Source organism: Acipenser ruthenus, chromosome 4 (genome assembly GCF_902713425.1).
Source record: "Acipenser ruthenus chromosome 4, fAciRut3.2 maternal haplotype, whole genome shotgun sequence".
NCBI classification, from domain to species: Eukaryota; Metazoa; Chordata; class Actinopteri; order Acipenseriformes; family Acipenseridae; genus Acipenser; species Acipenser ruthenus.
Window position 1 is genome coordinate 103,648,911 of NC_081192.1, and position 14,110 is coordinate 103,663,020.

Here is a 14,110-nt window from a genome sequence, read left to right on the forward strand (position 1 = left end):
TCCCTGCCAACTACCACCACAACACACAAACACTACAATATTTACAAGCAGAGCTCTTACTCTGCCACATGTATATTTTTACTTAATGTAATGTGTACAGAGAACACATTAATGTTATTTCAGCACAGTGATTTATACATTTAAAATAATATGAGCACTATAGATGTCAGGTTTAGGGGGGGGGACTGCTGTAAAGACCAAGAAACAGGACTTGTGGCCACCAGGAGGCTCCAAGCACTAAGTATAAATAACCTCATTAGAGTGGAGTTTGCCCAAATTGAACACACTCTTTTGCACATTATTATTATTATTATTATTATTATTATTATTATTATTATTATTTAGCAGACACTTTTATCCAAAATGATTTACAGAGACTAGGGGGTGAACAATAGAACCTTGGTTTTACGTCTCATCCGAAGGACAGAGCACAAGGAGGTTAAGTGACTTGCTCAGGCTCACACACAGTGAGTCAGTGGCTGAGCTGGGATTTGAACCGCTGAAACCTCCTGGTATTAAGCCCCTTTCTTTAACCACTGGACCCCCAAGCCTCCACATTCATTATGATTGTGGCTCAAGATGTGTATTGAGAGAACCCACATGAATAAGATATGATATCTGCAGTTACAGTCCATGCTAGTGACATGCAGTAGCTGATATACTGTTGACAAACTGTGTCCCCACGTGATAGTAGCTAGAATCCTTCACTCATGACACTGAACTTTCCTTGAACCCTCTTCCTTAAGACTTTGTAATTACCCTGTAGGATTCTGGGGAGGAATTCAGACTGTGTAGGAGGGAGGGAAGATGTTGAAAGCATTAGCTTAAAAGGATATTGAGTTTGCAGCACATTCTCAGTAGAAAGAAAGGTAATTATTTTCTGACATCCCGCTGGCATGAATACAAGCAAGCAAGATCCAGCAAGATCCATAAAAAATGAAAAAAATGCCCTTTTTTATAATATAGAAGCTGCACCATGTTTTAAAAGGGGATGTGGCAGTGTGGCTGGGCGAGGCACAGGGTTGTATATGGGAGTATTGGGTGGCAGGGACAGAGTTAAAATCCTCCATGCAAACACATGAGGGAATGTGGCTGGAGCTGTCAATTGAATAAATGTTTAAATGAATAATTAAAGCTCCAGTCACAGGTGTATGGTGATCACAGTTGGTGAAATGGTTAGTGATGGTGACAATTAATGTTGGTAAAGGTATGTGTTTTGTGTTCTGTGCTGTACTGTATTTACGTCTGTGTTTGTTTGCATTTGTGAGTGACCTTTTGAATAACCTTTTGTTTTGGCCCTTGTGCCTTTTGTTTTGTTAAATGTGTTTTGTTTAGAGTTTCTGTCCGTGTTATTTTTGTTTGTCTATATTAAAAGTGTGCACCAGTGCTTACAAACCTGCATTCTCTGGCTCCTGAGTCTCTTCGTCGTTACTAACAGCCTGACCAGTGACGTCATCCTTACCACAGAGGACTTTATAAAAGCAGGTCTAGGTTTCTTTTATATGCAGTGTAGGGCCTGTGAAAAAACATTTTTCCAATAGCTCCAATGTGTCCCCTTCAATCAGGAACTGTTTTCTATGCTGTACACTGGTCCCTTTAAAAACCACCATAACTAATGAACCCCATCATTTACCTGATGGTTGGTTTTCTTGTGTGCATGCCTTCCTATTTATGAAAGTAGAAGTCTATATATATATATATATATATATATATATATATATATATATATATATACAGACGTGCTCAAATTTGTTGGTACCCCTCCAGAAAAAAGAAGAATGCACAATTTTCTCTGAAATAACTTGAAACTGACAAAAGTAATTGGCATCCACCATTGTTTATTCCATATTTAATAGAAATCAGACTTTGCTTTTGATTTTTTATTCAACATAATATTGTAAATAATAAAACAAATGAAAATGGCATGGACAAAAATGATGGGACCACAAACCATATATTTTGTTGCACAACCTTTAGAGGCAATCACTGCAATCAAACGTTTTCTGTAGCTCTCAATGAGACTTCTGCACCTGTTAACAGGTAGTTTGGACCACTCTTCCTGAGCAAACTGCTCCAGCTGTCTCAGGTTTGATGGGTGCCTTCTCCAGACTGCAAGTTTCAGCTCTTTCCATAGATGTTCGATAGGATTCAGATCAGGACTCATAGAAGGCCACTTCAGAATAGTCCGATGTTTTGTTCTTATCCATTCTTGGGTGCTTTTAGCTGTGTGTTTTGGGTCATTATCCTGTAGGAGGACCCATGACCTGCGACTGAGACAGAGCTTTCTGACACTGGGCAGTACTTTTCGCTCCAGAATGCCTTGATAGTCTTGAGATTTCATTGTGCCCTGCACAGATTCAAGGCACCCTGTGCCAGGCGCAGCAAAGCAGCCCCAAAACATAACCGAGCCTCCTCCATGTTTCACTGTAGGTATGGTGTTCTTTTCTTTGAAAGCTTCATTTTTTCGTCTGTGAACATAGAGCTGATGTGACTTGCCAAAAAGCTCCAGTTTTGACTCATCTGTCCAAAGGACATTCTCCCAGAAGGATTGAGGCTTGTCAATATGCATTTTAGCAAATTCCAGTCTGGCTTTTTTATGTTTTTCTGTCAAAAGTGGAGTCCTCCTTGGTCTTCTTCCATGGAGCCTACTTTCGCTCAAAAAGCGACAGATGGTGCGATCAGAAACTGACGTACCTTCACCTTGGAGTTCAGCTTGTATCTCTTTGGCAGTTGTCCTTGGTTCTTTTTCTACCATTCGCACTATCCTTCTGTTCAATCTGGGGTCGATTTTCCTCTTGCGGCCGCACCCAGGGAGGTTGGCTACAGTTCCACGGACCTTAAACGTCTTAATAATATTTGTAACTGTTGTCACAGGAACATCAAGCTGCTTGGAGATGGTCTTGTAGCCTTTACCTTTACCATGCTTGTCTATTATTTTCTTTCTGATCTCCTCAGACAACTCTCTCCTTTGCTTTCTCTGGTCCATGTTCAGTGTGGTGCACACAATGATACCAAACAGCACAGTGACTACTTTTCTCCATTTAAATAGGCTGAATGACTGATTACAAGATTGGAGACATGTGTGATACTAATTAAAGAAACTAATTAGTTTGAAATATCACTATAATCCAATTATTTATTATCTTTTCTAAGGGGTACCAACAAATGTGTCCAGGCCATTTTAGAATATCTTTGTAGAATAAGCAATAATTCATCTCTTTTCACAGCTTCTTTGCTTTATTCTATGACATACCAAAGGCATGCAAGTATACATGATAAAATAGCTTTTAATTTCATCACTTTTCAGGAGGAATGAAGCATTATTTCAATGAGCTGTAAGGGTACCAACAAATTTGAGCACGTCTGTATGTATATATATATATATATATATATTCTAAGAGCTGCATTTGGCTTCAGTTCCTTCACATTTCTGAGAATAGCAAGTAAAGAGCATTTGATCCTTTCATACCTTTGTGATGAATATTAACACCTCGAAAGAGAGAGATTAAAGTAACCCTAAATGTATTGATATTTATCCGTTAGGTGTGGCGTTCGTAATAATGAGAAGCCACTTCATTGCTCTGTCTGTTTGCTTCAGTGACCCAGGAATCTGTACCAATTTATTAATGATGGACAAAAAAGAAAAAGAAATCTCAAACTTGTGGGGAGGAAAACAAATATAAGAGCAGCAGTGTGGAGTAGAGGTTAGGGCTCTGGACTCTTGACCGGAGGGTCGTGGGTTCAATCCCCAGTGAGGGACACGGCTGCTGTACCCTTGAGCAAGGTACTTTACCTAGATTGCTCCAGTAAAAACCCAACTGTATAAATGGGTAATTATATGTAAAAATAATGTGATATCTTGTAACAATTGTAAGTCGCTCTGGATAAGGGCGTCTGCTAAGAAATAAATAATAAAATACAATTACCCATTTATACAGTTGGGTTTTACTGGAGCAATCTAGGTAAAGTACCTTGCTCAAGGGTACAGCAGCCGTGTCCCCCACCTGGGATTGGACCTACAACCCTACTCCACACTACTCCACACTGCTGCCCTACTACTCCACATAAACACAATTGTGATACTTAAGAACATAAGAACATATGTTTTATGTTCTTATGTTCTTAAGAACATAAAACATATGTTGCGATGGATTAACAGACTTGCAATGTGAGTGTTTAGTTGACACCCTTCTGGAAATGCAAGCAGTCCTTGTAAGTACATTCAGATACGAGGGGCTTGCAGCTGAACTGAAAAAGTCAAGTTTCTAAATGCTTCTGATTATTGTTGCAGTAATAAACAACATGGTAAAAAGGTTATTTATTATTATTATTATTATTATTATTATTATTATTATTATTATTATTATTATTATTATTATTATTGCTGTTGTGGTATTGCAGGGGTGTGCAGCTCTTCCACTCCTGGTCTTTGTCCCAAGCCTGTTCTAAATTGTTAAATTGAATCAATTAAACCTCCATCCAGGCCCTGAAGTTCATAATTATTTTATTTTACTTTACCTGTTAAACCTGGAGTGGAATGGCCTCCAGGACTGTGATTGGTCACCAGTGCTGTATTGTATTCATTTGCATTTGCAACCTCATTCACTCGATCTAAACGCTCGCGGATCCCAACACAGCCATCCATTGAATCATTCAAATAGAAGACCCCCATTTTACTGACAGAAATAAACTAAGGAGATCAACACGCACTGTTAGAAATTCGATTTTTACAACATTGGTACTTTATGTGCACAAAATCGATCTACATAAATGTAATGATCTAGAAGACAAAGTCTATATTTAGAACCGTCAAGGTTTAAATCAGTTAAACAGTCCCTACTGTATGCCTGCTACAGTGTATGTACAAATATACATTTTGTTTAAACGTTGCAAAAATCAGGTATTCCGCAAGAGTTCCTTATACCTTTTCATATTTTAACAACCAACAGAACAGGCTGCAGATGGGTAAAAGCAAGCAGGGTTGGAGGCAGAACGTACACAAGCACTGTTATGTTTTATTATTTTTTTTGTTCAGAGCACTCACTTTTTTTTTTTAAATGGTTTTCCAGGGTGCTGGGCCCAGCTGTGACCTTCATAGTGCGTTCAAACCCACAGAACCTGACGACTGCAGATGTGGCCAATGCAGCAGGTAGGACTGCTTTCACCTTTGACCTGTTTTCATTTAAACGTGTTCCAAGACGCACACGAAGTGCTCCGTAAAATGCACATGTAATGGAGGAGTCTGTGGGGAGGGGGCTGCTGGGGCACGTGGGATATTGAATTTGTAACACCAGAGTCCATTAAAAGTGGGAGCGACTTCAGTGTTTGTAATGGAGTGGATTTAAAAAGAAACAAAGAAACTTGGATGTCTTTTGGAACTTTACAGGACAGTAAATGTTGATTGAGTAAGAATACCAGAGACAGTCGTAAGGCCTACTGTGCTTCTGGGGGCATGTGAGAACCAGTGGCGGCTCAGATGTGCCAGTGGAAAAGGGGTACATGTGGGTTAGAAATGTAACCTATTGTATCTAAAAGCGATTCTAGCGGTGGTGCATAGCGTTAACGAGTGCCATTGCTGTCCCGTGTGTTTCTCACGAACAAACACACTGAACTGTACTGAATTTTCAACCCATTCATTTGGTGAGTTTACACCAAAACCACTTACTAACTCCTGTCTCAAGCTGGTTCATGTTTAAAAGTCAGGACACTGGCAAAGAGGAATCCGAGCAAAGAACTGCATCCCAACCCCAGGCAGTGTCTGCTCCTTGGATCGACAGACAGCCGGCTGCTGCCCCCAGTGTCTGCTCCCTGGATCGACAGACAGCCGGCTCCTGCCCCCAGTGTCTGCTCCCTGGATCGACAGACAGCCGGCTCCTGCCCCCAGTGTCTGCTCCCTGGATCGACAGCTGGCTGCTGCCCCCAGTCCTGCCGCTACCCTGTCCTGATATTTATATAAGCAAGCATTCAATTGCACAGGCAATATGAGACAGAAATGACTGTTCTAGGAGTATTGCACTTTTGTTTAGTTAGCTGCATATTGTCTATTTGAATAACCCAGTTAACTGTGGGTAAACATCACTGAAATGTGTTTAGAAGCAAAGCGTGAGAGGTTTTTTTTTTCTATAAAGACTGCTTGCAAGCTCCACAATTAAATGTTTTGTTAATGAGTTGTTTTTTTTCCTTTCTGAAAAAGTTGCACTAATAATGATTTTGAATAATGATTCATGAATCTAGTCCTTTGTTTCTTAGTAGCATTATCGGTTGCATGCACAGTAGAGATACAATCACCGCTAAATGATTTTTCACAGCTGTACAATGAATACAGTAGCTTAGGCAATGAAGATAAAGTGGGGCAGCTTCAGATAGAGAACTACAAAGCTAAGAAGCTAAAAACCCTTTTTGCTTCTGTTATACCCATGATGTCAAAGGGGGCTGCTCTTTGAAAATTGCTTCAGTTAGCACAGTGCCTTTTTTAAACAGCCATTCCAATGGGGACGTACATGAATACAATTAAGAGCTATTTACTTTATGGCTAGTTTACAAGGATAATTGGAAAGGTCTTCCTAGGTGTTTTTTAAGTTGTTTGCCAAGTTATATTTACTATACTGTAGCTCTGTGTAATTGCAACTGAAAGAGATAAAGGGACACTTAAGGGAATATGTTGTTTTTTTGGGGGGTAATGAGACAAAGCAAGGGTTGGAAAATCTCAGCCATTCTCTGCTTGCAATAACTTCCTTTTGAGGGGAATATTACAGTGAGTAATTTTTTTAAATATAAAAATAAATGCCCTAATATATATATATATATTAGGCATTATCAGGATGGTGGCCTTTTAGCATGCGCTGTGGAAGACTTCTTTACATAATATATTTACCCCCTCGGTCAAATACCCAGCTCTTTCTGTGACAGTTTGTATTTGTGATTAGCTCAGGCACTCTGCTTGTTTCAGTATGATCTTTTCTGTCTGTGAAAGCCCTCCCCTAACTACCCATGACTGATCTTGCAGCTCAGTCAGACTTTCCTACTGGCTTAGACACTTGTTACTGTCTCAAATAAATGTGTTTTTAACTGCTTTCAAAGTATATATATTATAAGAATCAATCTTTATTTCTTATATAGCATAGCTCCTATCATGATTATCGCCTCAAAGCGCTTTACAGATCAAAATAAAATGAATAGTATACAAAATAATTTTGAGAAATAGTAAAAGATAACATGATAAAATACCCCTTTAAATTACATACATTAAAATAATAAAAATGGGTTTTTAATCTTACTTTAAAAAGCAGTGACAAAAGGCACATCATTTCTAAAAAAGAAATAGCATAAAATACGAAACTCAAGGAAGAAACTATAGTCAAGTGGACAACATTGTTTCTTATAGTTTTACTTGATTAAGTGTTCAGCTTCAGAGATAATAATTTGGTGTATTCAGTTCAATGGTAAAATACACAAAGGCATATAAACTATGTTCAAATTCATTTAGCTGATGTCTGTTAATCCTCATTTGAAAAACGATGGCAGTGCTAACCTTGGGGAACAAGAGCGGTCCAGACACATCTTAATGTGAATGTTTGATAGCTGTAACACTTGCTATCTGTTCAACTGGAAGACTTGTTTGAAATGGCACATTCTGACAGAAATCCTTTACTAGGGAGAACAAAAGATGAATAGCTTTGTATGAAAATATCACAATGTTTGTTGTACCTAATTGGCATGCATTGAAAATATAATGAGCATAGGCGTTGATGAAATGTGTAAATTGAATGGTAAAATATATAATCACACAGCCCTTCATTGCTGAGTGTTGAAACGTATTAGGACTCTGTACAAAGTCAGGTTAGAGTTGACATGGGTTCTATTAGAACTGAAGGCCTGTTTAATTCAAAGGCATTGTTTACTTCATTTATTTAGGGCAAACTCAGGGGGCTCAGGCACGTTTCTGAGGAGGTCCTTTGCTGTGCTGCAGTGTTGCACATTGTAATAAATGACCAGTGTTGATAATATATATATATACTGTGGTATATGCTTTCTTGTTTGGTTGTGTGTTTGTGTGTTTCTGAAAGCTTGTGAGGTTTATAACTTGGGAATGCCTTGTTAGATTCATTTGAAAATGTGTATGCTCACTCATAATGGTGGGGAAGTGAATGAGGCGTGGTTACAGATTTTTATAAGAACCTGTTCTCCCAAAACACCCCCAAACCTGACCCTTTGAATATGGTGGGGTGTAATGACAGTTACTTTAAAAATAAAAGCTTGGATACTCCCCCCTCAGGTAATAAGGGTTGGCAGAGTAGTTCTGAATAGGCTGTGAGCATCATTGTTTGCAAGCTCACATTGGTGTGATTTGTCGTGTTCAGCAAACACCCTTCTGGTAATTCATATATTTACTTTAGGAGCCACTGTTATCTGTACTTCAACACCTAGGTCCATGTTCATGAGTGATTAACACATCAGTATATACAAATAATACACTTACAATGGTCAATACCTCAAGTTACAGTACTGTAGGTTCATACTGTAATTATCTACCCATTACACATTTACAGTAAAAAAAAACATAAAAACCCACAAACAATATTAATGAAAGCTGCAGTGGTGGTTGAAGTCACTGCACACCTTTCTCTTTGGCTTCTAGTCTTCATCAGCAGTAGGGCATAATAGCAGATGACAGCCTCCCGTTACACTTTATCTGCACAGACCTTGATTAGCTATCAGCATCGCTGTGGCTGGCAGTATGTTGTCACTTTTTCATTGACTATGTTTAGATAGAAAATGCGCTGAATAAATGGCTCAGGTCAAAGGGGATCTTCCATACCCTATAACTTGCAAGCACAGGCTGGTACCATGCTGCCCCAGGCTCCCAGAAGAGAGAAGGATGGTACTGTCTGTGCTGTTATAAAGGTGATGTTGGCTTGCTGTATTTTAAGCATCACTGTTAACTAACCCCACCATCAGGAAAGCCTCAGTGGTCATTTCCATGATGGCATTTGTAATGTACGCAGCTGGATTTTCTGACTAGTTCTCTGCAAACCGTGACAGCTTGCACAGACCCATGCAGTATGTCAGTTTTAGTCATGTTGTTTAATAATTTTTTATATTTGATCCAGCAGGTACTCTTTCAGTACATTATGATGTTCGTTTTAAAATGATAAATCCATTTAAATGGAATAGGCCATTAGGCTATTCTACAGTAACACCATGTAGCATTTGTTTGTTTTGTTGTTTAATATTGTTTTAAACACAGTATTTAAAAAAAAAAGATATATTAGTGTGAAAATTGTATTAATATGTTTAGGACAATTAAACCATTACTGAAGGAAGGGATGATTCCCATCGTGCATCTGTGTGCCCTTGCTCTTATTTTAAAAGGTTATCTCATTGTCCCACTGGACGGTGCTCTCTGGCCCTGAATAGTTTATTGTTGAGCTGTGAGGGGCACTGAGAGCACCTGTCAGGATGTCAGGACTGTGGGCGGTGGGGTGAGAGCCCTCATTGCTTCATGCTCAAGAGAAAAAGACCCTAAAGACCATTTCCAATAGACCTCCTTGGCCGTGAGAACGAATCTTACTCAATGGAAAATGAGATGGGGAATCCAATTAGCAATGACATCAGAACAGTGTTTGCAAATGTTTTGCTTCAAAGACAATAAAATCCAGGAAGTTAGAAATGCACTGGTCACTAAAAAGCTATACCTAGGGGCCACATAAAGTACACTTGGGCTAAAATAAAGAGCCCAGTTGTTCTGCATTAATTGCAAATGGATAATATTAAGAGTATCACGACCTGATGACCAATTCAGAGATACCAAGTTCTTAAGACAGTAAGGGGTGTGATCAGGCTAAAATATGTAACCTGTGATGGTAGTGGTACAGTAGTATATTTGTGTCTGTTTTGTGGTAGTCCTAGAATAGTCTGTCATTTGGTACTTCTGGTTTGAGTGATTTTTCCACAGAAGCATGGCAAAGCAGCTAACTGGCTTGCTGGAGATTGATGCAATAAGCATGGTTGACCTGGTTACTTGACTGTGTGTCCTTGTATAAAGAAGAATACACACGGAGATAAATGCATCAGATTTGATGCTAAACCAAAATATCCCTTCCCTGTAATTCAGTAATCTTCCCCTTGTATTGACAGTGCACCCTCTGCACAGACTGCACCATAAACTATGACCAATGAAATGACTTCATATTATTGGCTTATTTAAGCAGCGTGCAAAACTGGCTCCTATGACTCCTAATTACAAAAACATTGGCTGCAAGAGTCATTTCCAGCTGAGCAGATCAGCATAGATTCATTCGCTGACAGCTTTGACCTTCACTCCAGCAAACACTTGTCAAAATGCCACATGGAATTACCTGGCTCTTTAGGAAGAAGTAATGGGGTTTATCTACCTACCCTTTCACTGTCACTGATCACAGACCTATGGAAACCTGCAACAGCGGGCATTCTATTTACAGTTGCTTAAGTATCCCAGAAACCATGAGACACACCCTCCCCTCCTGCTTGAGGGGCAAAAACCAGTACTTTGACCAAAGTGGTTAATATAATAAGGAGGAAAATGTATTGTATTTGTCTGCAGTGGTGCTAAAGTTCGACTGCCGTTATTGTATAGGTAATTGCGCATGTACATGAAGGTAGCTTCTTCAGCAGGGGTCTAGTATAGCTGCTCTATTGGGATCTGTGAACGGAGCAGAGGGGCTGGAGAGCAAGAAGACACAGAAGACCAGGGGTTTGGGGCTGAAATGCCGATTTGGCACAATGTTATTGAATACAGACTGGACACTATTAGAAGTGTTCCAGCTCCACTGGGTGAGGGACAGGCTGGCATTGGTTTGACACAATGTTATTGAATACAGACTGGACACTATTAGAAGTGTTCCAGCTCCACTGGGTAAGGGACAGGCTGGCATTGGTTTGACACAATGTTATTGAATACAGACTGGACACTATTGGAAGTGTTCCAGCTCCAATGGGTGAGGGACAGGCTGGCATTGGTTTGACACAATGTTTTTGAATACAGACCAGACACTATTGGAAGTGTTCCAGCTCCACTGGGTGAGGGACAGGCTGGCATTGGTTTGACACAATGTTATTGAATACAGACTGGACACTATTGGAAGTGTTCCAGCTCCACTGGGTGAGGGACAGGCTGGCATTGGTTTGACACAATGTTATTGAATACAGACCGGACACTATTGGAAGTGTTCCAGCTCCACTGGGTGAGGGACAGGCTGGCATTGGTTTGACACAATGTTATTGAATACAGACCGGACACTATTGGAAGTGTTCCAGCTCCACTGGGTGAGGGACAGGCTGGCATTGGTTTGACACAATGTTATTGAATACAGACTGGACACTATTGGAAGTGTTCCAGCTCCACTGGGTGAGGGACAGGCTGGCATTGGTTTGACACAATGTTATTGAATACAGACCGGACACTATTGGAAGTGTTCCAGCTCCACTGGGTGAGGGCAGGCTGGCAACCTTGACAATATGTTCAGTTTTAATTTTCTCACCATGCTCACTCACCCACTCCTTTCAACAAAATGGCTCCCAAATCTGTCTGAGCAGACTTTCTATCCTCCCACCTGATCACTGATTGAATTCCCCACCTTTCCTACTGAAGCATGGAATTTCCAGAATTTACAATTACCCAGTTACCCACTTAACCAATTGCCAATTAACCTGAACACATTTCTTTTTAACCTGTTACTTGCCAGCTTGTATCAGCTCCCTTCAGTACTTTCTCAGGTTCTTAACAGCATACAGGCTTTGTTCCTGGTCCACTATTTTTACCCTGCAATAACCACTGCCTGTCATACTGTTACAGGGTCATGCGACTTTTGGGTTTCTGGATGATAAAGAATTATACATTTGAGATCATGGCTTCATATATATTTTCTAATACACACATGTATTCTTTTAGGTGAAGAAAAGAAAAGTTAAGTTGGACTGACTTCTTATTTGCAGGATTACAGAAACACACATACTAAACGTGTCTGTGACCTTGACATTAACCTGTACCTATTTTTTTTTTTTTTGGGTGGGGGGGTGCACACATGACCTTTTAGATTTCTGCATGATAGAGAATTACATAATCTGGAAATGTTGATGGTAAAAAGTATTCCTTTAATGTTGATAAAGGTAGAGTTGGCAGGCTAGTTAAGTACACTATGGAGAATAATCAAAATGACCACAGAAAGACCTGTATTTATCTTCAATTTGGTCTGAGAGATTTGCTGTCCGATGAAAAAAAGCAACACCTTGCTGTGCAGTACACACAGATAATTGAGCTTTCTTATAACTCCGTTAGAAGTTCAGTTTTCTTTCGTGTTTTTCCCAACTGTCTTTCTATCATCTCAAGTAGCTGCGCAAAGTTTAGAGGAATGGATATAGTGCTCCAAGTCTATTTAGAACTAGTCTCATTCAGGCTTACACATCTGTTTATGTGACAAAAGCCTGCTAATGTCATTGTCAGCAGCCCAGCCTGTATTTGCTTCGAATACCATGGACAAATGTGTGCTTGAAGAGTGACATGTCACATAAAACCTCTTTCCAGCTATCTGTCTGACGCAGATGTGTGGGTGCAGGTTTCAAACTGCTCTGACATTTTGAATGTCTTTTTCGTTTACAGTCAAACGTGCTTAATATCACTTCAAAGGGACGGGGCAGAAATGGTGACAATAAGCGGAGTTGACATTATCATGGATTCACTAATAACCTGGCAAACAAAAGGGTTTTCTGGTTAAGCTCAACCAACTAGGCAATAATATTATTATTATTAATTTCTTAGCAGACGCCCTTATCCAGGGTGACTTACAATTGTTACAAGATATCACATTATACATTATTTCACATACAATTACCCATTTATATAGTTGGGTTTTTACTGGAGCAATCTAGGTAAAGTACCTTGCTCAAGGGTACAACAGCAGTGTCCCTCACTGGGGATTGAACCCACAACCCTCTGGTCAAGAGTCCAGAGCCCTAACCACTACTCCACACTGCTGCCCCATACATTAGTACTCTCTACTACATATTCAGTGGTGTTACAGAAACATCAACATGCTTTAAAAAAAATTGCAGGACCTCAGATTGTTTCAAAACAACTTTAAGCACCAGCTGTAAGAAACAACTACTGAAACTAAACCTAAACTTCCCACTCTTCAAGTCAGCAAGCGTTTTGCATTTTAATCTCCTTAGTCTGTGAGAGTTATTGTTTCAGGTATTATTTCCGAGACTGTTTACAAAACCCGAAGTGAGAAAAGACACTGCACAGCCAGCTGATGCAGCTTGATAAGAAACGTGATCATGCACATGGTTTGAAAGGATATTGAGTTTGGTGGAAATCAGTTGCATTTGATTGATACTAAGTGGAGTGTGATAATAACCGAAAGTGATGTTATCAATAGCTTGTTTCCATTGACTCCCAATATATTATGGCCAGGACATGTACATGTGGTGATAATATGAGGAGTGACATTAAGCAGGCATCACTGGGTTTTAATCTTGACATTTTCTTTTAATCGATTAATCATCTCATCTGGATGATTAACCCGTTTGCCACCGTCTTTTGAAGTACTCTCAGCCATCTTCCTAGATTTCTTTCTCAAGCACTGCTTTTTGCTACAGCACTTGGGTAGATTAGATTAATCAATCAATGATTCTTTAATCGATTAACACCCACAGGCATGATTAATCGATTAATCTTTAATCAATTAAAACCCCAAATACAAACAATTACAATTCTAAACGTAAACATTTTGATCAAAGTTTTTATTTATGTTTAACTTTAATTTTACCCTTATAAAGAACATTTGCACAACAAGTTGGCCTGCTCTTAACAAAATAACGAGAGACATCTGGAAAGAAATATCTAACCAATTGCTAAATTTATTGACGTGACAAAAATGGCTTTAAAAAAAAAAAAAAAGAAAACTCTCAAATTCAAATGAAGAAAACAAGCATTACCTAAAAAAAAAAATCAAAATGAATTTTCCATTTATTTTCGTATACTTTGTGGTAACACTGTTTTCTTGGACTTTAAACATTTGCTTCAAACACACTCCAAGGCACATGCCGCAGTACCACAATGATTTGCGTTACT

General features: G+C 39.3%; 1 protein-coding gene across 2 annotated transcripts in view; it reads left to right on the top strand.

Annotated features, from left to right (window-relative positions):
• Window positions 1–14,110, top strand: part of LOC117400308 (receptor-type tyrosine-protein phosphatase N2-like) — a 277,116-nt gene that overhangs the window by 108,395 nt on the left and 154,611 nt on the right. For both annotated transcript variants that reach the window (XM_034000071.3, XM_059023311.1), the window contains exon 11: window positions 5,070–5,149. In XM_034000071.3, the coding sequence (XP_033855962.1) occupies window positions 5,070–5,149 (80 nt within the window). The remainder of the gene's footprint in view (window positions 1–5,069; window positions 5,150–14,110) is intronic.